Source organism: Epinephelus lanceolatus, chromosome 20 (assembly GCF_041903045.1).
Source record: "Epinephelus lanceolatus isolate andai-2023 chromosome 20, ASM4190304v1, whole genome shotgun sequence".
In the NCBI taxonomy this organism is placed as follows: domain Eukaryota; kingdom Metazoa; phylum Chordata; class Actinopteri; order Perciformes; family Serranidae; genus Epinephelus; species Epinephelus lanceolatus.
In genome coordinates, this window is record NC_135753.1 from 36618052 (window position 1) to 36641978 (window position 23927).

At 42.7% G+C, this 23927-nt stretch overlaps 1 protein-coding gene across 4 annotated transcripts in view; it reads left to right on the plus strand.

The window, feature by feature from the left end:
• hecw1a (HECT, C2 and WW domain containing E3 ubiquitin protein ligase 1a) overlaps positions 1 to 23927 on the plus strand; it is a 97306-nt gene that overhangs the window by 66411 nt on the left and 6968 nt on the right. For all 4 annotated transcript variants that reach the window (XM_033638844.2, XM_033638846.2, XM_033638843.2 and 1 more), the window contains 17 exons: positions 4955 to 5108; positions 7998 to 8101; positions 8283 to 8389; positions 8772 to 8957; positions 10858 to 10992; positions 11858 to 11966; positions 12075 to 12171; positions 14411 to 14494; positions 14662 to 14768; positions 17173 to 17287; positions 18257 to 18370; positions 19628 to 19780; positions 20857 to 20955; positions 21131 to 21260; positions 21818 to 21964; positions 22735 to 22849; positions 23067 to 23265. In XM_033638844.2, the coding sequence (XP_033494735.2) occupies positions 4955 to 5108; positions 7998 to 8101; positions 8283 to 8389; positions 8772 to 8957; positions 10858 to 10992; positions 11858 to 11966; positions 12075 to 12171; positions 14411 to 14494; positions 14662 to 14768; positions 17173 to 17287; positions 18257 to 18370; positions 19628 to 19780; positions 20857 to 20955; positions 21131 to 21260; positions 21818 to 21964; positions 22735 to 22849; positions 23067 to 23265 (2155 nt within the window). The remainder of the gene's footprint in view (positions 1 to 4954; positions 5109 to 7997; positions 8102 to 8282; positions 8390 to 8771; positions 8958 to 10857; positions 10993 to 11857; positions 11967 to 12074; positions 12172 to 14410; positions 14495 to 14661; positions 14769 to 17172; positions 17288 to 18256; positions 18371 to 19627; positions 19781 to 20856; positions 20956 to 21130; positions 21261 to 21817; positions 21965 to 22734; positions 22850 to 23066; positions 23266 to 23927) is intronic.

Consider the following 23927-nt stretch of genomic DNA (forward strand, 5'->3'; position numbering starts at 1 on the left):
AAGAGCCCGAAGTGATGAACTCAAAATATGTATTTTGCCAGACCATTAGTCATAAAAATCCCAAAGTTTTTAGTGTGAAGAGATATGAAACGCACTAAGATCAACATTTTACGAAAAGCTGGAACCAGAAATCTTCAGGATGTTTACTAGAGCAAATCCAGCCGGCCACCAATGATGTTAGACGCTGATATTTGGTTGAATTTTGGTTGTGTCTAATCCCAGCATCAATTTGACGTAAAATACTGATGAAAGATGATGTTGATATTTTCTTGGTTTTAAGTTGTGTTGTGACCAAAATCCAACATCTTCCAAACGTCTCATCCCAACCCCACCTTGTTGTAGGATAAGAATGAGCAGCTGTAAGGTGTGAAGAACAAACTCAATGTCAGCAAAAAATCATATTAACGTCCACACAACATGAAATTCTGTCATCACTGCACATGTGAAATATCATCAACCTGATTTTTATTCCAACCAAAGTTTAACATCTGTCTGACATAAGAGCCCACCGTCTTTCTGACCTCATATTGATGGTCAGGGCCAGTGTGGCAGCCTGATCACAATCACTGCCTCATTTTCATAGAAACTCAGACCACTTAAAAAGTTGACCCAGACCACCTTCAGCCTAATGAACAGGAGCAGGGCTGCAGAGCCAAGGTAGGAAAACTAACTCCCTTAATATGAGGACTGGCAGTCAGAGGCTGTTCTGTGTGTGTGTGTGTGTGTGTGTGTGTGTGTGTGTGTGTGTGTGGGCAGAGCAGTCGTGACAACCAACAGATGGTTTTTTTTTTCTGTCCTGAGGAGGCAGTCTTCTTCCTCCTCCTTCAGCAGTTACAGTCTTCCTCTCACACATTCACACTCTGGCCGTTTATGAGCCAAATGAAGCCGTATTGTGGCATCAGATAGCCTCAACAACAACAACAACAACAACAACACTAACAGCTTTCCAATTCCAACCAGCTTCTGTTCCTGGCCTCTGTAGATACATTTTATCAGAAGAATTTTAATCTAACCCTATAACCCTAACCCTAACCCAAACCACTCAGGCAACAAAAATTAACACAAATTAGAGAAATGACGTGCAGCATTAAACAGAAACAGTTTTCACCTTTGACCTATGGAGTCCTTTATTATGATTACTCATAAACTGCAAGAAACAGTCGGTGTTTCCATAATAAAGATATGTAGATTATTAGTATTTGTACTTCTAATATTGCCATTTGTTGTTGTAGTATTAGTACTAGGACTCGTACTAAGTCGTTGCTGTTACTGGTACAAGGATTGTCATTACTGGTTCTTGTAGCAGTCAGTTGGTTTTAAGGGACTGTATAAAAATTACAGGGGAAGAAGTGTTGTTTTTTTCCTTCTCTTTGCCGGAGTGAGGGTGGTCTTAAATTTGTAGTCGCATTAAACTTCTGTTATCGTTTTATACCAGCAGCTCTGACCTCACTTTATTCTGTATCTTAACAGAGAGCAGAACCATAGGTAAAGCTGGGGTAGGCAGTTTTATTTTGGCATCATTAGAGAAAAATCCCATAAGAAAACTTTGAGCAAAATGAAATTCAAGTCGTCCGGGAGAAAACTAGACTTCTGCACCTCCTCTTGGCTCCGTTTTCAGGCTTTAGAAATCCAGCCTGTGACGGGAGACTTAGACCAGTCACAGGTTATTTCAGAGAGGGGGCGTTCCTATTGGCTGTTCTACAAATACAGATGTGCAGGCATGTCCCTTTGGTGAAAGTCTGATTCAATGGCAAAGAATCCTGCAGAGTAGTGATGGCCAAATGAAGCTTCATGAAGCATTTGCTTTATCTTGTAAGCCCACTAGATGGCGCTCATGGTTTAAAGAGAGAGGCTCAAAGAATGGAAATTCAGTGTGCTTTCAAACATTTTTTGAACAAAAAGCGCCATCTAGTGGGTTCAGAAAATAAAGAAAATGCTTCATGAGGCTTCATTTGGCCATCACTACTGCAGAGGAAGGTTCTATTCCAGCATTTGCAACTGCCTACACTGCAAAGCAACCCAAAAAAAAAAAAGAAGAAGATGGACTTCTCAAAAAGTGTCAATATTGGTAAAGTGTTTCAGACATGGAGAGAAAATGTTGCTAATAGTTTTGACTTCTGCTAACCGGAGCCAAATGCTCATAGCTGAGGCTTTAAGTTAATGTGTACGTAGCTAAAATTAGCTAGATGCTCAAATCACAGTGGGCCTTTCTCAAACCACCTCCTATACCCTCTCCTTATCCACTTGCACTCCGTTTCCGTGTTCACGCAGAGTGTCCGCCACATTAGGTACCATCCCAGACCAATTAGTGAGGAATGGAGATGTGTTATAAAACCCTCCAAAAGCGAGCCTGCACTGATGCCACCTTACTGACCATGTGCAATTCAGAACTGTGTTGGTCATGGAAGAAGCTCCGTACAAATTCAGTTCTGCGCAACTACCCTTTGGAATGTAGCCTGATGAAACTAAGGTAGTCGTTTAATATTGTCATGCAGACATGAAAATCTTGAATGCTACATTGTATTTAGGATCAAATGATGTAGGGTGCTTCAGTCAGCTGTAAAGGTGAATGCAAATGGAGTGACACTCTGAGACAGAGTGGGAGTGGGTAGGGTCCAGTTTTGGAGAGGCCCCTTGTGTCCTCCGTGTCACTCCTCGATACTACAGAACACCTCGTCATGAGGAGAGCAGGCAGCAGCTTTGGAGACTGACGCCCAGTCAGTGGCAGCAGCTGTCTGGTCCCAGTAGCACTGGCTGGAATCGGACCCTGCAATATCAGCAAACTTTCTGTTGCTGCTGTTACATAGATTAGACCCATCGCTGCTGTTGGCCACCAGCCGAGTGTGACCCCTGCTGGTGATGAGGGGGTTTGCGCTGGCTGAATTTAAGCCACTACAGCCACAGATTCCACTGGGACAAGTGTTTACAGCGTGTTGCAGAGTTGCTTGTTAAAAAGATTTCTGAGGCTTATTAAGCTTTTATTCTGTGATCCCAGATGTTTTTGACCCATTTTAGTTTTTTCTTTGAGGCTGTGTTGTTTTATACTACAATCGATCTTGTCTCTTAATTTGCACTTTTCACTAGTTGTGGACACAAACTGTGTTTCAGGCGCGCTTACACTGGCAGTTTCTGTATTCTCATGGTGTATTTAAGATTTGGATTTTCTGTAAGAAGTGGAGAGATAGGCTTATATTCTCAATCATTTGCTCCACAGGCTTGGATCCTACCACCAATTAACTCGTCAGAAAAGACCTGGAAGCCCTGAGGATCTTCACTAAGGCATCAGCCCATGCATGAAGGGATTATTTATCCACTCAGTTTTGGTTTTATGACGTGCAGCATCAAAGTACTGGGGAATGGAAAAACTTAGGCCTAGAGAGTGGATGGTGGTCAAAGCAAAAAGATTTGGAAAATGTGTGTGTGAGATACTAAAATTTAGAGCAAGTGATTATCAAAGTAAGGATTTATGCTTTTTTAAGGAGTTTATTAAACTACTGAGTTTTAATGGTACTGAACCACAAAGTACTTTCCCTGTACGTATCGTAATAGTTATATGAGAACTTGTAATATTCTCTCTTTTCATTTGTCCCAGTCTGTCATGAACTCCCACATTGTGTGTACAACACAGGCTGGCTGGGGAGTGCATCCAGATGAGACGCTAGCAAACCTCATTAAACTCCTGTTGGGTCTGCCTCACCTGGGTTTAGAGATCCTGCCGAATGTAGATTTGGTTTCCGTTGCGAAAAAGCTTGCCTTTTTCTCTTACTGCTGCCATGATTGTGTGTTTGTCACTGAAATTATGCAGCTTGATATTCACTGGTGTAAAATATTCCTCTTTCCGCATGCCAAGAAACCTGTGCGCTCTGTTGATTGTACTTGACAATGGTTTGGATTTATCTGGATGCTGTTCCTCTATACCTTCTTTGAATCCGATGATCCTTATGTTCTCCCTGCCACTGCAGTATCTTCATTTCTTTTTGAGGGCTGTGATCTTGTTAGACAGAGAGGCGGGGTAGTCTTCGGCATCCAAAATACAGGATTCTTCCTCTGTGTCGTCCTAAATATGCCTTTTAATTCCCAGCAGAGTCTGGTGCAGTTCGGTGAAGTTAAGCTCCATTAAAGCACAGATTTTCTGTCTGACATCCTCTGGAAGGCGAGTAGCCAAGTTTTTTCCTCGCAGGTGGTGGCGCCATGTTGGCTAGTAGCCTCCATACTAGCAGAATGGAGTGTCTTCAACTCTGAGCGAGTTCTGGTCAGAGAATCACGTTGAGTTTGGGTCGAAACGGAACCAGACATGTTTGAAAGTAGTAAGCCAGTGGTAAAAAGTCCGTACAGAGGTGAAAACCACTCCGAGGAGTAAATATGTATATGGTGGTGGCGGGAGGTTGGCAAAAGAGTAGTGATGGCTAAATGAAGCCTCATGAAGCATTTTCTTTATTTTCTGAACCCACTAGATGACGCTTATGGTTTAAAGAGAGAGGCTCAAAGAATGGCAATTCAGTGTGCTTTCAACCTTTTGTGGAACAAAAAGCGCCATCTAGTGGGCTCATAGAATAAAGAAAATGCTTCATGAGGCTTCATTTGGCCATCACTACAAAAGAAAGCATCATGTGACCCCCCGAGAATTTGTAATATATCTAAATATGCTTTCTGAAAATAATGCAGTGTCTTATTGTGTGTGCAGTTGAAAGGAAGCTTCAGATCTTGTATTTTGTTTTAAACTGATCAGCAGAAAAAAACGGGGCATTGAAAAGTAGAAAGCATTACCAGCAACAACCAAAGAACATAACAACCTAGAGCTTCTTCTCATTGGTATGCAGCGTTAACGACATTTAAGAAAAGGTTTGCTCACATCCAATTACCTGTTATGAGTGACGAACACATTCTTAACGTCGAAATAGAAACATAGCAAGTAACTTAGTCTAATTCCACTCCAACCCCTCTGTTGCAACAGACTGGGAGGCTCGCATCGACAGCCACGGCAGAGTTTTCTATGTGGACCACGTCAACCGGACCACGACCTGGCAGAGACCGAACCACGGGGGCAAGTGTAACCACGGCATCCCCCGCTCAGGATCCACACAGCAGATGGAACAACTCAACAGAAGGTAAGACTGCGATTAGAGTGGAGATAAAGCTCAAATTGTGACGATCATCAGACACTCGTTTATAAACCAAAAAAATCAAACGGCAGGAATAGCAATTAAATAGAAAAAAAAAATATTGAGAAACTTCTCTTGTTTAGACCTTGATGTCAAAGTCCACACTGTAGCCTGTATCAGTCATGTGGCATGTGTTCAGGTCAATATTTTAAACAGTATTTGTTTCTTTTTAGGCAATTAAAGGGTCTTTTTTCTCACTTACTGAAAAGAACATTTTGAAGATGTTCCAACACACCAATTTAGCATGCTATGACAATGCTTTTAAAGTGAAGCCAGACATGACAGGTGAGACTAGACAAGACAAAACTTAATAGGTTGGGTGACATGACAGGATTGTAAGATCCTGTGGCGGAGGGAGATCCATCCATTTTCTACCACTTATCCAAAGCTGGGTCGTGGGGGCAGCAGGCCAAGCAAAGAACCCCAGCCGTCCCTCTCCCCAGCAACGCTTTCCAACTCCTCCTGGGGGATCCCGAGGTTTTCCCAGACTAGACAAAATCCCTCCAGCGTGTTCTGGGTCTGCCCTGAGGCCTCCTACCAGTGGGACGTGCCCAGAACACCTCTAACAGGAGGCGCCCAGGAGGATCCTGATCAGATGCCTGAACCACCAACTGACCCCTTTCGACGTGAAGGAGCAGCAGCTCTACTCCGAGCTCTCTCTGGATGTCTGAGCTTCTCACCCTATCTCTAAGGCTGAGCCCAGACACCCCACAGAGGAAACTCATTTTGGGCACTTGCATTCCCAACCTCATTCTTTCGGTCACAACCCAGAGCTCATGACCATAGGAGAGGGTCAGGATGTAGATTAATGAAAGTTCATTAGTACGGTTTTGTATTTCTCTGTAATGTAGCACAGTGTTAAAAATGTTGTCAACTCAAACCATTGTGTTGCTCCTCCAAAAATATACTAATGGCCCTGGATGACGACTATTGGTAGACTAGGAAAATTTTAAATCGAGGCAGCCCTGATAAACTTTATTTGTAAAGGATGAGTTTGTTCCATAACTTTGGTGCTAAATTAGTAAAAGCGTGATCACCTTTTGCTTTAAGCCTGGACCGTGAGACTTTTGACAACATTTGGTTTTCTGATCTGGGGCATCTTGGAGCAGAATTGGGGGTTATGATTTGTGAAATGTAAGGCGGAGTCAGACTGTGTAGGGATGAAAATATTTAATAGAACCTTAAACTGAATTCTGTACTGAATAGGGAGCCAGTGTAATTCAGCCAGGACTGGGGTGATGTGTCGTTAAGGCAAGTAAATACGGTGAGAACTTACCAGTACTTGAGCAACATTCCCGCCTTTTTGGAAACCAGGAAGTGAGACAGAACTCCTTTTATGCCTTATTACATGATGTTTTTGTAGAAGTCTGACAGAGTTGACAAAAATCTTAGACACATCTTTAAAGGGCCACGATTTTCCCAAAAATATACTTTCAGACAAAGATGATTAAAGTCGTCCAATCAGTATGTACTGTTAGTTTTAGATTTCTAATACATCTTGAAATAGTTTGAAGTTCTGAATTCTTGTCTGGCACAGGGCAAGTTTAGAAGTAAAAGAAATAAAAGCAGATCGAAATATTTTATAAATCACATGTATTTAATTCATTTAAGCAATATCACACGAGTACACAGTACAACATCACGAGCTCGAGTGTGATATTGCTTTTATACAACAGTTCAACAGTTAAATAAGCAAGGCTGATTAAGAAATGTTGAAAAATGAGGACAAAATAGATAATTTAAGCATTTTATTTGTCTTCCGCCAACAAAAATAGTTCCCTCAGGACTCCGCTGTCACCGTTGCTATATAACGCAGACATAGTGCGCCAGGCACTTACTCTTTATACACATTTATCTGCACATGTCCATTAATTGTGCAGCCGGTGAAATAAGTCTCTGGTGACTGCATGGTGGACTGTCGCTTCACAGGCACAGCCGACTCTGCCTTCTGATCTGACAGTATGTTGCTTTTCTCCAAGTCATTGAGCTCCGCTGATGAAACACTGACAAACCTGGATGTGTGCTCAGATGGATTCAGCTTCTCCTCTCCCTCATCTTCCTCTGATGACCATTCATAGTTCAATTCAAAACTTATTTTAGGAAATAAATCCATATTTTTGGCTGTTTGACAGTGGATGAATTAATTAGCCTACAACGCAACTGCTGACCTAACTGACACTAACCGTCAGTTTTGATTTGATTGTTGATTGCAATCAGCTGTGAGGCAGAGTGATACATACACAGTGAAATAACCGTGATGTTGTACTCCATTATCATCACGGTTTTACTGTCTCTCGACCAATCAGATTGCAGGGCTGGAACTAACTGTTGTATAAAAAAAGATATATAATAAATATATAAAATAATGTTTCCCCCTCAGAAATGGAATTAAGTTTTTTTCTGGTAGGACATTTTGTCCCAGTTCTGAAGAAGGGGTGATACAGTATATAACACAATAATGAACAATTGTAAACAAGGATATATGTAGTGCAAGGGTGTTTAATAGTGCAAAGTAATGGGATAAATATGGTCTATGCAATGACTTAGTTTACTCACAGTAGGTGACTCGTATAGTACATGTATGTATATTAATATTTAAACCTAGAAAACCTGTTGTAAAAAAACACCCTCTTAAATACAGAATATCAGAATGCATCGAAATTATAATTCAAAATTAATCTGAATATCTTTGTTTTGTTGTGTTTTTGTCAAACAAACAATATCATTGAACTGAACAGAGCTGAATCGAGGAAATGAAGCAGTCAGTGCAGTATTCTGAGCTGCATAAAGGTCCTACAGTGACATCTGCTGTACAGACTGCTGTTGTTTGTGCAGGTACCAGAACATCCAGAGGACCATGGCCACAGAGGAGGACGGAGGGAGCCCCAGGTTGGAGCGGAGCAGCAGCACAGAGACCGATCCTGATTCTGCCCCGCCAGGTATAGTGACATCATCACTGAAGACATAAACGCTGGCTCTGTTTTGTGTCGGAGTAATTCACAGTTGTTTATCTCCGGACGCAGAACTTTCTACTGTTAAATAATAAGACTTCAGTCACAACCTGTGTCAGTGCTTAAAAATAATAATGCAGCAGGTAACTCACCTGTTGTGTGTCTGCAGGCCCCGCCTCTCCTGTCAATCACCAGAAGGTCAGCAATCTCCTTCAGTCACCTGCCGTCAAGTTCATCACACACCCAGAGTTCTTCACTGTGTTGCACAGTAACTACGTGAGTCCGACACACACTTAATGTATCACTGTGTTGTACTGACTTACAGTTTTTGCTGCAGCTCAGATCACATGACAGTTTATCTCTCTGATTTTTTTATATGTTGAAATAGTCAGTGTTAGGATTAGGGTTAGAACAGTACAGCATGATTTAACGCTTCTCATTTAGATCCGGATTTTTTTAAAAGTTGCATTAACCTCAGTCCACGCTCACAGCTCCTCATTAAAAGTCAGTTTAAAGCTGGTAAGGTTTACAACAAACAGTACAGACTTTTAGACTGTAATTATAAAACCAGAGGTGGAACAGATTTCCCCGTCAGTGACACAGTGCTTTATTAACTTCTCTGAATGTCAAAGTAAACTTGCAGATGTTGTCTCTTCAGGCAGCCTACCGGATGTTCACCAGCAGCAGTTGTGTGAAACACATGATCCTGAAGGTGCGTCGCGATGCCAGGAACTTTGAGCGTTACCAACATAATCGGGACCTGGTGGTTTTCCTCAACAAGTTCACAGACACTCAGCTAGAGCTGCCGAGAGGCTGGGAGATCAAGACCGACCCCCAGGGCAAGGTAGGCTACATCTGCAGAAGAGCAGTGCGTCATGCTGGGAAGTGCTAGCAAAGCTAAATGAACCAAGGGCAACACACTGCATCGATCATGTTCAGCTGTTTAGTTATGTTGTTTTATGTTGTCTGAAGCCCAGAGAAGGTCAGAGTTCGTCATGTGTACTGTAGATGAACAGAAAATGAAACCTGCAAATGCAAATACACTCAAATGCAATGTAGTTTAGAATATCTGTGATATCTAATGCATTAAATTTACATTTACCGTCCTCCTTTTGTGTTTTAACTATTGTTTTTACAAACACAAAAGATTTTTGGCCTCCTGTAAGAACATTTTCAGACTCTCAACCCTGAGCTCTCTTACGTTTCTCTGTGAGGTCTGTGTCAGATTTAACAAACTCTTAACTGCACAAACTTGTAAATTGCTCATTTCAGCCTGATGAAGGCAGCCAGGCAGGTTTCTTTAAAAATAAAGTATGTTACCAAAAGTTAAAAGGAAGAATTTTACACCACAAAGCAACAACTCCTGCTCCCGGACACCAGCAGACAAAATGTGAAAGATAAGAAAAACACAGTTGCCAGTGAAATGTCATCAGAGCAGAGCTGTACTGTGGGAGATATAAAGAGTTACATGAAGTTAGAAGCTAAGAAACCTCTTCCTGACACCCATAAATAACATGAGAGGCAGTCTTGTGACAGACACAGGACAGAAGCCCTGAGAGGTAAGAGGCAAGAAAATAAAAATCTGGCGCCATATTCACAAACAGACTCAAGTCATCACTGCCGCACTGTTGCATTTTTACAGTTTTTCAAATATCTTAGTGTTTCATCATCATTTTATTGCTTGCTAGCATTAAGTGGGAAATGTGTGTATCCCGATTGACATCAACCACACATATTATTCCTCCATGATCTAATCTGTAGCATTTCATGTACTCACTGTCATCCAGTGTTTGTAGAATATTTCTCTGACCTCTTTGTGTTTCCACCATGTTCCCCTCTGATTAAGAAACTCTTAAAAGTCCTCCTCTCTACTCCGAACGGTTTTAGGAGCAGCTCTTTGTATGAGGAAGCTTCTGCTCTTGTCCAAATTTTCTTTGTCCAACACTTTTATAACGAGTCACCCCCAACACTGTCTACTAAACATAAGTATGGGTGTATTTGTATGTACACACACACTAGGTTTTGTCCTATATTGCACTCTTTGATGTATTTTAGATAGTGATGGCCAAATGAAGCCTCATGAAGCATTTTCTTTATTTTCTGAGCCCACTAGATGGCGCTTTTTGTTCAACAAAAGGTTCAAAGCACACTGAATTGCCATTCTTTGAGCCTCTCTCTTTAAACCATGAGCGCCACCTAGTGGGCTCAGAAAATAAAGAAAATGCTTCATGAGACTTCATTTGGCCATCACTAATTTTAGATATCAAGTCCTGGATGGCAGAAAACTTTCTTCAACTCAACCAGGACAAACCGAGGTCTTAGCTATTGGTCCTGAAGCTCAGAGGTAGAAGCTCAGCACAAAACTGTTAAACTGGCACTAAAACCCTGTCGACGGGTTAAAAACCTGGAGTTATCTTTGATTCAAATCTTACTTTTGAAACACATATTAGAAGTTGAGCCAAAACTGGATTTTATCGTCTTAAGAACATTGCCAGAGTGGGACTGTTTCTCTCTCGAGCCAACACAGAGACACTAATGCACACTTTTATTACCTGCAGAATTGACTATTGTAATGTTTTACCATCTGGTCTTCCTCAAAAAAACACTGCTCCGCTACAGTTATCACAAAACTCAGCTGCACGTGTGCTGAAAAGGACCAGAAAGAGACCACACATTACACCAGTTTTAAAGTCCCTTTATATACTGTCCCAATATATACTGTACATTTTTTTCCTGTCCTCCAGTCCTTCTTTGTGGACCACAACAGTCGAGCCACCACCTTCATCGACCCTCGCATTCCTCTGCAGAATGGCCGGCTGCCCGGCCACCTCGCCCACAGACAACATCTGCAGAGACTACGCAGCTACAGCGCTGGAGAGGTAACCACACACCTGTAGTAGCGATTCAGAGTTACCCACGAGATGGATTTGAATCCATATATATTTCCTTTGTTCAAACTCAGCCCTGGTGTGACTACAGTCTCTGCTCGTGTCCTTTCAGCTCTTACTTTTTATTAGTAAGTATTGTGTAAAGTAGTGCAATAAATGTAGTTGGAGGTACTCTCTAAAAGCTGATGTGGCATTGGTTCCTACGGAAGCCATGAATCCAAAAAGACAGCTCACTAATATATGATTTCATATCCACAAAAGACTCAGTAATAGTAGTGATGGCCAAATGAAGCCTCGTGAAGCATTTTCTTTATTTTATGAGCCCACTAAATGGTGCTTTTTGTTCAACAGAAGGTTGAAAGAACACTGAACTGCCATTCTTTGAGCCTCTCGCTTTAAACCATAAGCGCCATCTAGTGGACTCAGAAAATAAAGAATATGCTTCATGAGGCTTCATTTGGCCATCACTAAGTAATAGTACTATTGTTAGTTTGGGTGCACATTTGATTTGTTGGAAAGAACACAAATACAGAATATCACCAGACCTCATTTTAAAACATAATAATAAACTTCTACAACTAAGTTCACTGTGAATTTCAACATCAGTTCAGCTAAAGAACATTAAAAACATGGAAGTTTCATGCAGGATATCAGCTGGTACTATTAACATGACACCAGCAGTGTTAAATAATGTGCACATCACATGCATTAACAAGTAGACACTGATGTTGAGGTGACTGTGTGTTGCTGACATGTTGACATTATCTAGAAACACAGTCAATCAGCGTCAGCTTTCAGCTCATAGAGCCTTAACAGAAGTCAGTGAAAAGTGTGTCCTGTTGGTGTGTGTTCCCAGGCCTCTGATGTGTCCAGGAGTCGGGGGGCGTCTCTGATGGCCCGGCCTGGAAACAGCCTGGTAGCCGCCATACGAAGCCAGCACAACAACTCACAGCTGACCGCTCCATGTAGGCACAGTCAGAACACCTCATCATTCATTTAAAGCCACGATCGGCCTCTCACTTTTTTAGTGTTCATGTCTGACTGCTTTTCTCTGTTTCTTTCTCTCTCACTAGCGTACAATGACAAGATCGTGGCGTTCCTCCGACAGCCGAACATATTTGACATGTTGCAGGAGCGACAGCCCAGCCTTAGCAGAAACCATGCACTGAGGTATGCTCCACTCTTCAAGGACTGAGAGTGTCAGTTCACCAAATCAAACCCCCACATGGGTATCAAAACCAAATATCACAGCCGGCTAGAATACAGTACGGCTACTCTGCGGAGGGATTTACTGTGTTCTGTAGATTACTGGAACAAATAAGACTCTGATAGATCAAACAGCAAAATGCACCAGTATATGAGCACTAAATCAAGAGCACACCAGGCTGCTTCTCATCAGCTACAGTTATACACAGCACATACAGATGAGCACAACAGCTTCTCAGTACAACAGTAGTGATGGCCAAATGAAGCCTTATGAAGCATTTTCTTTATTTTCTGAGCCCACTAGATGGCGCTCATGGTTTAAAGAGAGAGTCTCAAAGAATGGCAATTCAGTGTGCTTTCAACCTTTTGTTGAACAGAGAGCGCCATCTAGTGGGCTCAGAAAATAAAGGAAATGCTTCACGAGGCTTCATTTGGCCATCACTACCATCAAGAAAAGACTCTTCATGTTGTTACACACACTTACATCATTTTTTTGGCTTGTTTGCTCATTTGGTTCAGTTCGTTGAGGCTGGTGTGAAAGCTGTCAATAAAACTCTCTTGCAGATATATGAGGCCTTGTTGCACACTCGACTGTTAACGCTCATAACCGACTATTTCTTTAAGAACACTTTTACACAAATAGGGTTTTTTTTTTTTTTACCAAAGGACTCTTTCAGAAACACTCTGTTGGCCACTGAGCAGCTTCACTGGAGCAATGTCCCCGCCCACATTTAAACAGCCAGTTCACGGATCAAACCAACAACCATCTGTTCAGAATCATGCTTTTACAACCTTTGGGCCAACGCTGCCCTCTGAATACTAAATAAATACACATTGGCACCAAAATCACTACAATTATATTTCTGAAGGAGCTGTTAAAGGCAGCGAAACACATTAAGACTGTTGAGCTCATTCTGAGGATGATTTGGGGCTCGACAAGTCGGACCAATTCTGTCACCGTCTGGGTCAGATGGCATTGATGACTGATGACGTCACTTGTATGTCACCCAAGGAATAGCGACAAACGTGTGAAGGGGAAAGAGGAATGATGATTCCTCCAATTTTTGTCTTTTCCAGTGCAAATGTCACACAGCATAGAAACAGTACAAGCCACTAGTAACTGTTCATTTTAATTTTGGTACAAAAACACATGATAGCTTGCGTTCTTGAGTGATTTGCTTGGTTACCATACCTCCAGAACTCCAGATGTTACTTACCAAACACAAACATATTGTTGGAACAAAAGTGCTTGTGCCTTCTACATTACCCACCTATCAGCCAAAAAGCTACTGGAATATATGAGAGATTATACCCATTTCTCCTTGATAACCTACCCTTCTACCTATTAGTACACCCCCCTCATCACTTCTTCTACTGCACCAAGCTGTGGGGATGATTGATTGGAACTGTATGAATATAAATTTTGATCACGAAATTACTTTGCATTTTATTCCCTGAATACAGATCCAGCTAGGGGTAGGCAACCTGCAGCTCTGGAGGCAGATGAAGCTCTTTAGCCCCTCTCTCAGTGGCTCTGACTGAAACTGAAACTTTTATGGAAATGAACAGTTTATTTTTTGACATTTTCATACATCATTGTGAGAGGCCTAAAGTAATTTCACATTCTCCAATTGTAAAAATGTGTAACCTATACACCGAATAATTTATTTATTAACATTTCATCAACTTAAATGTGCATCACACGCCTACGGCCTGGCACCTTCTCCTTTAAATATTGCTGAACCTTAACAGCAGTGGCACAACTTGAGTCTCACTAAAGGCTAGCTGTGAATTCCAGATCCAAAAAAGCAAAAGAAAATACAGAATTTATCAGTGTGTGAAGAGATTTGTTTGCTTTTACCGCCAATGCTGCAAAACTAAAATACCAAATAAACATAAATAGCCCACTGCAGAGTCGCCACCTTTTTGGTAAAACCTAAATGGATGCTTATTTAGACGTATTATTATTGTTGATAGGCTAATTTAGTTACCTTCATTATAGGGCTCAAATATACTTTGCAGCTCCATGCAGATTTTTTGGGGCCAGAAAAGGCTCTTTTGATAGTGAAGATTGCCAAAAGCTGATATTTCTTGATAACAGAGCTCAAGAGGTCAGGGAGGAGGCATCTCACTACCAAACTCACGTATTTAGTTGCATTGAGTATTTGGGACTAAAAAGGTCTTTGTCTTGTTGACTGTTCAGGGAGAAGATCCACTATATTCGGACAGAAGGAACTCAGGGGGTGGAGAAGTTGTCATGTGATGCAGACCTCGTCATCCTGTTAAGGTAAAGCACACACTTTAGTTTACCCATCGCGGGCAACAACATCTATTTTCTTTCACAGTTATGTACTCGCTCATTCAGTGACTGAATTCACACACAGCTAATGCTCAGACTCTCTGTGGTGCAGAGAAATAATGTCTTCTGTGCTTTTCTGTGTCCTGCTCTCGCAGCTTATTTGAAGAGGAGATCATGTCTTATGTTCCGCCTCACCCCATCCACCCCGGCTTCAGCTTCTCTCCTCGCTGTTCCCCCGCCTCCTCACCGCAGAACTCTCCTGGTACGTCTTCCAGCATGTCAGTCACGCATGTTTGGAGTTCACAGTTGCTTTGCCTGAGACGTCACATCAAACCTCCCTGGAATGTAAAGTTCCTTGTTACTGCAGAAAGGTGATGGGTGTCAATGAAAACGTGCATACATTACGTAACAGGGGACAGTCTCGTTTTAAAGCTTCCTGTATAATGTAAATCTGATCTAGAAATTATACAGGACCATTCTATGGAAGATTTAAAATGGATATGAAAGCAAGAGGATCAAAGTTCAGGGCGTGATGTTATGAGAAAGTAGTATGTCCTGATTGTGTCAACTGTATGCAATAGTATGTACTTTGTAAAGGCAGCTGTAGTACCTACTAAAAGCACAATGAAAAAGTATGCAATTCGGATCGCACCCTGTCGTTGCTGACGTGAGCTGATGGCTGCCATGACAGACAATTTCTGTGTGGCGCTCTTACAAACATCTGAGACGTTTACTAGTTTATCCCATTTTGTAACAATACAGCAACAGCTTAGTGAGCTCACCAACCTTTCTCTGACATTTTAGAAAGCAGCTCACGAAAGTGGTGATGGCCAGATGAAGCCTCATAAATCATTTTCTTTATTTTCTGAGCAAAGAATGGCAATTCAGTGTTCTTTCAACCTTTTGTTGAACAAAAAGCGCCATGTAGTGGGCTCAGAAAATAAGGAAAATGCTTCATGAGGCTTCATTTGGCCATCACTAAGTAAGCCCACTTCAGACCACATAGTGGCATTGAGACGACTTGGAAACAGGCAACTACTTGCAACGTGCCGTTCTGCAACGTTCTAAAAACCTGCTGCTTCACACCAGTGCAACTAGATGAGACTGTGTATCATCTCTAGTCAGCAACTCTCTGTACTTACGTTCTGATTTACAGTTTTTCAGACGTCCAGGGTGAACCCCACCTCTCACCCAGTGTCAGCTGGGATAGGCTCCACCCCCCCGTGACCCTGAACAGGATAAGCCGTTACAGATAGTGGATGAAGGAAAAACTGTGATATAACAACTGATTCTAGGCCATGTAGTCCCTGGTGGTTTCCCATCATATAGTCATACTTTGGCTGGTGTGATCGTGAGATAGATATTTAATTGCATTCTATTTAAAAAGGTCCTAAAAATTATTGAAATGAACTTGGTGAACCCTGCAGAAGTGCAGACTGTCCATAATATTTGGTAATGTGTGATCTCTGCAGCCAGCTGTAGCTGTGTTGTTTTTATTGTTCAGAACCACGTGTTCAACAGCCAACGTTATACATCAGTATTAACCTCACATACACAGAACATTATAGTTTATTTCATACATGATGGTGTCCATAATGGGCAGTGGTCAGGGAGCAGGTACATACAAACTGAATGAAGGTAAGATGGCAGATACAGAGGTTTTCTAGACTTTTTCCCCCTGGCTCTAAACACATCCCTCACCTCCACGTGTGTTATTATCTGCCCAAAATCTAACACACACTGTAGGCACTCTCATTGGTGAAGGTTCTCAGTCATCCAGGTCATGGTAATCTCAATCTCTGTATCGTAGGCAGCTGGACTTGCTTGAGTTTGTTGACGTTTCACCTCTCATCCAAGAGGCTGCTTCAGTTCTGACAGAACTGGATTGTAGGTACTCACGTACACAAGTGAAGTGGATGCTCTGTTGACAGAGGAGGTCCACATGAATCAAGTATGCTATCTGAAGCACTCAGTGGGTAGACACACACACACACACACACACACACACACACAGTGAAACCTTATAACGGTAATCATTGTTGTTTGACAGAGCCTGCTGTGCTCTGTTAGGGTGCACTAATGTTATCTTAATGAGCTCCAGTAGGCCTCAAGCAGGCCAGTGTGTGTGTGTGTGTGCGCATGTTATTGATGGGGGGGTCTATAAAAGGAAATTGGGTCACAGCAGGGAAGCCTGGCTTGTAATTGTGCCTCATTCATTAGTTGTGTTATTTTCTGTATGAAGCTCAGCTGAAGTTTTCCACATCAGTCCGTCTGACTGTCAGAAACGTCCTGCAGAGGTCACTCAACCCTCTCTGACTCTTGGATCTTTTTTATATATGAGCCTCCGCGCTGGCGACAGCCGTGGCCAGAGGGTTGTCCATCCGTCCATCCCATTCTTGTAAACATGATCTTTCAGGAACGCCTTGAGGGAATTTCCTCAAATTTGGCGCAAATGTTCACTCAGACTCGAGAATGAACTGATTAGATTTTGGTGGTCAAAAGCAGGGATGGGTATCGTTAAGATTTTATTGATATTACTACTTTCAATCTCACTCTTTCATTTTATACAAAAATCTTTCGCAGTGTTCCATTTTAACTACTCATATGTATTGTACTTTCTTTCTGTATTTATTTCTGTTCTCTGTTTTGTGTGTGTGTGTGTGTAGGCCTGCAGAGAGCCAGAGCTCCAGCTCCTTACCGCAGAGACTTTGAAGCCAAACTAAGAAACTTCTACAGGAAATTAGAAGCCAAGGGCTACGGGCAGGGACCTGGAAAGATCAAGTAAGACTCAAATCACACATAAAAAATGGTCCAAGGAACGTGACAAAGAGCTCAAAGTGTCGACCTGGCATCCAAATTCACCAAATCTTGATCTGATCAAGCATCTGTGAGACGTGCTGGTACCCCACCTCGCACCCCCATGCCCTGGTGCCAGACACCACAGGACACCCCCAGAGGTCCAGTGTCCATGCCTCGACAGGTTACATCTGGGGTACTGGCACATCCCATTGAGCTCTGTGTCACGTTCCTCAGGTCGTTTCCTGAACAGTTTATGCTGTGTGGCATGGTGCATTGTCCTGCTGAGGGTCTACTGCCATTTGGAAGTGCTGTTGCCATGACTTGAGAGTGTGCTAGGTGGCATCTCAGTGAATGCCAACACCAAAGGTTTCCCAGCTGAACATTGCACTGTAACAGGATAATCACTGTTATTCACTTTACCTGTCGGTGATTTTAATGTTTTGTCTGATCGGTGTATACACGTGTAAAGTACCATCAAAGTGAAGGTGAAAGGTCGACAGCCCATAATACTGTGTTGTTATACTGTAGCAGGGAAAGTAGATTAGTTTGTGGGTCTCCTGTTGGCTACCCGGCCCCGGCAGGACTCTGGCCAACGGCAACTGGGCCATAGCTACCACTGACGACGGGGAGGTTATAAAGTTGTGAGAATATATTTAAATTCAAATACTTTTAAGAATGAACAATTACCCCACCAGGATCATATCCATGCTCTTGCACAGGACACTTTGAAACTTCATGTAGACGAACACATTGGAAAATAAAATGTATAGAAACTGAACAGTTGAGTAAATAAGACGTGAAAAATCCTACTCGTTAAAAGATTTTTTAGACGTTCCTTTTGGTTCCTAGTCAAGATTTTTAGAGGCAGTGCAGTAGAGGCTTGTTTCTAAAGTCCTGTCAACGCGCATGGGGAATGTACCACTAACATGTGAGCCATCCTGGTTGTTATAGGTTGCTGATCAGGAGAGAACACTTGCTGGAGGGAACCTTCAACCAGGTGATGGCGTACTCCCGCAAAGAGCTGCAGAGGAACAAACTCTACGTCACTTTCCTGGGAGAGGAGGGGTGAGACACACACACACAAACACACACAAACATAACCAGTGATGTAACACAGCTAAAGGTGTAGCAGTGTAGTACGTCACGATGTTCTCCTAAGCTTCTAAACTCCAAAATTATGTGATTGAAATTGCCACCATGGTTGTTTTTTGCTCTATTTACAACATGCTGCACTAATAAATGTTTTTATATAAATGATGGATACAAAAATACAAAAATTAAGCCAAAGTATCCGAAATATGGCTGCTGCAATCTAGTGATGAAGCCTCATGAAGCATTTTCTTTACTTTCTGAGCCCACTAGATGGCGCTTTTTGTTCAACAAAAGGTTGAAAGCACACTGAATTGTCATTCTTTGAGCCCCTCTCTTTGGGCTCATTAAGACAATGCTTCATGAGGCTTCATTTGGCCATCACTACTTAGCAGCAATCTTGTGCTTTTTGTGCCAGAGTCTGCGCAGTAGTGACCAGGAAGTGGAGCAGCAGTATCGAGGTTCAGCCCAAACACCAGCCCGACCCAGCTGCGATCCGCTCCACTGATCCCAAGGAAACTGACTGACACAGCTGTCAGTCAGGACAACCCGCTATTTTTAAAGTATCAAATATCCAGAAACCAAACCTATCAGAAAAACGAACACTTGAAAAAACATTAGTGTGATAAGGCAAAATTTTATTTGAGTTGTACTTGGATTTTTTAGTTTGGTCCATGTTCCACCTGCTGACATGGAGGGGGCAGAGTTTATGACCTGTACTGCAGCCAGCCACCAGGGGGTGACCAAGATGTTTTGGCTTCACTCTGAGGCGCTGTCACGTCCATCTGTACATACAGTCACTGTTACAGAACTGTCACCCAGCTCTGGTATCTTTTAACTCTTTGAGCTCATTGTTCTGCTTTTCTGCCCAGCACCTCTGCTCTCATCAACCTCGTCTCCAGCAGCGTGCAACGGACACTCATGTACAGATGCTTCGACAGATTTTCAGATAAACTCACTGTACACTACTTAAACAGACAGTTAGAGACTAGTTGGTGAACACAGTGGAACATTTAGCAGCTAAACAGACAGATATTTTCTCAGGAGACCAAACTAGAGCTGAATGTATTGTGTTCCTTGTCTTCTCTTTTTACTATTTATTTATTAGCTCATTTTGCACTGTCAAGGACTGCACTGAACTTTCGTTGTACCTGATACAATGACAATAAAGATATTCTATTCTATTCTGTATCATCAGTTTAACTGTCCAAATGTGTCTGTCTGTCTCCTCAGATTGGACTACAGTGGTCCATCCAGAGAGTTCTTCTTCCTCTTGTCTCAGGAGCTGTTTAATCCGTACTACGGCCTGTTTGAATACTCTGCCAACGATACATACACCGTTCAAATCAGCCCCATGTCAGCGTTTGTTGAGAACCATCTGGAATGGTAAGCTGTGCAATAACAACACACTCACACACACACACAAAGAATCAGTGTTTTGTGAAATATTCTGCAACTCATCTGCACCTAAGTGTTCATTATTGCTGTGTTTGTAAGATTTATTTCAACCAGTCAGGACAGTGTAGCTGATATCTAACCGCCTGCTGTGCACTGGACCAGCTGGAACACTTTGTGTGTTTATTCATTTACTGTAGTCGTTCAGTACAGAGCCTCAGTTTAATAAAAAACGCAGTACACCTTTGACAGACTGGAGTACCATGACCTGGTCTGTTCAGACATTTAGACCAAAGTTTTTACTACTTTATATCAATAATTATATGTAACTATAAATATGATTGAGTCACTACAATGCCTTGAAACGGTTGACACCACTCGTTGATTCTACAATTTGAAGGACTGCAGATTACTGACAATGTTCCCTCGAGTACAGAAGTTCAGTTGGAATATTGGTCGTCTAAACTACAACAGGGAGATGGAGTTGTACTTGATTGCAGATTAGGCTTTTAACAAATATGTTAGAAAGTACCATCAAAGTGTACAGCCCTAAAGATGTGCTTATAACTGAGAGGTTTTTGGTAGTGATGGCCAAATGAAGCCTCATGAAGCATTTTCTTTATTTTATGAGCCCACTAGATGGCACTTTTTGTTCAACAAAAGGTTGAAAGCACACTGAATTGCCATTCTTTGAGCCTCTCTCTTTAAACCATGAGTGCCATCTAGTGGGCTCAGAAAATAAAGAAAATGCTTCATGAGGCTTCATTTGGCCATCACTAGTTTTTGGCTGTTAAGGTTCATAGATTATGTGATATGACGTAAAGACTGATATTGGTCTGTGATAGAGAGCGGTAAAAAGGACATATATCTATAAGAAAATGTGATGTAATACTAGTTTCATGCCCTTTAGCAGAATGACAGTAATGTCAATAGTGTTGTTCCAAAGAATAAAAGTGACTTTGGAGAAAACTGTTTGGTATCAGGCCAGTCGGCTCGTTTTACTTGTCCATGTGTCATTTTGTCTTATTCTGTTGTTGCCTCCTCTGTGTATGTGCGTGTGTGTCCAGGTTCCGTTTCAGTGGTCGTATCCTGGGCCTGGCTCTGATCCATCAGTACCTGCTGGATGCTTTCTTCACCAGACCCTTCTACAAGGCACTGCTCAGACTGTCAGTACACACACACACACACACACTATGTTTGTTGTTCTGCAGACGCATGAGAACTTTGTCTTTTGTCTTTTCTACTTATTTTATTTCATTTCAAATGTTGTCCCGACAGACTGACACTGTGTAGATCTGTGGGTTGTATGTGTTGTATATGAGCTCTGTGTGTCTCCTTCAGGCCGACTGACCTGTCTGACCTGGAGTATCTGGACGAGGAGTTCCACCAGTCTCTGCAGTGGATGAAAGACAACGACATCACTGACATCCTGGACCTCACCTTCACCGTCAATGAGGAGGTCTTTGGCCAGGTCAGTGTGTGTGTGTTTGTGTGTGCGTTTCTGCAGTGTTTGTCACTGTGGCTGACCGCATCAGCTATGATGATGATCAGCATGTCCTTAACGATATCAATACTATATGTATTTCCACAATGACAAGCCTTCAATATAGTGCTGAGATGACGGACCCTGATCACGCCAACATGTCCGTACAGGCGCGGAAACTACAAAAACACCTTGGCAGCGAGCGTTGGGCAAATTAGCATGAGGTGGTCTCCTGCCCACATGTGGTCTCTGTCTCTTGGTGCATGCGTTCACCTATTAGTGTTTGACTAATTGGGTGAACTTCATCATAACTGATCACTGCTTTTCTGCGTTTGCCATTGTTCCACTGTTCCTACCAAATCTCCCAGCATCAAAACAGTAGTAAATCCTGCCTTTGATTTGATTGGCTGCCTGGGCCAAATGTCACATTGACTAACTATGCCACTCTGGGCCTTGCGCTAAAAAGTTGAGATGTTTTTTGGCCTTTATGTGCATCTAAAAATGTCTAGAAAACTAACTATACCCAGTACTTCCTGTGTTTCTAGGTGACAGAGCGGGAGCTGAAGTCGGGCGGCGCCAACCTCCAGGTGACTGAGAAGAACAAGAAGGATTATATCGAGCGAATGGCCAAGTGGAGGGTGGAGAGAGGAGTGGTGCAGCAGACAGAGGCGCTGGTTAGAGGCTTCTATGAGGTGCTGTTTACGTTCTCAGATGGTTTATAACACCAGAAAATGATTTTATCAACATTATTAGAAAGTTACAACTAGTTTCACATTTCAGTATTGACCTTTTATAGTTACATTTAATTACAAATTACAGTTTCTTGTTACATCCAGGATGTGTCTGAAGTTACTGAGAAGTATTCTGAAGAAGCACTGTATCACAGCCGTTTCCTCTTTCAGAAACCCACCATCCAGTTTAGCTAATAAAGTCGCCATACCGTTGTCACTGTCCCATTTATCTGCGGATATCTCCATGGCGATTTGGCTCTTCCTGAAAGCCCCAATGTAACCGCTAGCACCTGCTTTTTCTTGTCGAGTTCAATAACCCACATCCAAATGTTGACTTCATTTGTCCAACACTTGTATGGTCTGGTCTCGTCAAACTTCAGCGGTACTTTATAGTTTGCAGCCATCTTTGAACCATCCTCTGCTGCCAATGTTGACTTCAACTCAATAAACACGGTGCAGCCATCGCACCCTAAAAAATAGGCCCTTGGGAATGTGTGCACGCATGATGGTGTCACTCTGGTGACACCATAACATGTGCACGTGTGATGGTGTCACTCTGGCGTTTGAGCGCGCTTGCCATGCGTCTGCATTGAAAACGATGAATTTTAGGGAACAAGAAACACGGCATGTGTACAGCCCCTCAGTCTCTGATGCTCGCTCGCGTCACATTGCAGTTATGACTCGATGTCAAGGCAACTGAAACATTTGCTGGTTGTTTCTCTCCATCTCAGGTGGTCGACTCCAGGCTGGTGTCTGTGTTTGACGCGCGGGAGCTGGAGCTAGTTATCGCTGGTACAGTTGAGATCGACCTCAGTGACTGGAGGACCAACACTGAGTACAGAGGAGGTGTGTGTGTCTCAAGAAAGTCCCTGTGCACATCAAAGACAGGGGTCCAGCAAATAACACCCACAAAACCATGACATGTTGTTTTTCCAGTTTATATTTGTAGTCTTCGTGCTAAGCTAAGCTAATCAGCTGCTTGCTCGAGAGTTGGCTCAACGTGTTGAGCCCCTTCCTTGAGTTTATCCTCTTACATGTTAACTCCCTGATTCCCAATCACCAGGTTACCATGATGGTCACATAGTGATGCGGTGGTTCTGGGCTGCCGTGGAGCGCTTCAACAACGAGCAGCGTCTCCGCCTGCTGCAGTTTGTCACCGGGACGTCCAGCGTGCCCTACGAAGGCTTCGCCGCACTGCGGGGATCCAACGGACTGCGACGATTCTGCATCGAGAAGTGGGGCAAAGTTACATCACTACCCAGGTATCTAACCCTGTTCACACGGTGTCACTCTCATTACTTTGTTCTTAAAAGTCAAAGGCCTGCTGCCTGCTTGATGAAAGCAGCTCCGCCCCATATCCAAAATCAAGCCATTTCTCTCCCTCAAAGACCTGGACGTAGTCACCCACACTCTCATCTCTTACCGTTTGGACCACTGTAACTCTCTGTACACCAGTATTAGTCAGTCGTCTCTGTCCCGCCTCCAGTTGCCTCAGAACACCGCTGCCATGCTACTCACTAGTGATGGCCAAATGAAGCCTCATGAAGCATTTTCTTTATTTTCTGAGCCCACTAGATGGCGCCCATTGTTTAAAGAGAGAGGCTCAAAGAATAACAATTCAGTGTTCTTTCAACCTTTTGTTGAACAAAAAGCGCCATCTAGTGGGCTCAGAAAATAAAGAAAATGCTTCATGAGGCTTCATTTGGCCGTCACTACTCCTCACAGGTACCCGGTTTTAGCCTCCCTCCACTGGCTGCCTGTAAAGTTCACACTGATTTTAAGGTTCTCCTGTTTGTTTACAAGGCCATAAATGGTCTGGCCCTGTCCCACATCACAGACCTCCAAAACCCCTTACTCTACGCCCAGGTCCCTCAGGTCAGCTGACCTGGGGCTCCTGGCTGTCCCACGCTACAGATTTGAGCTT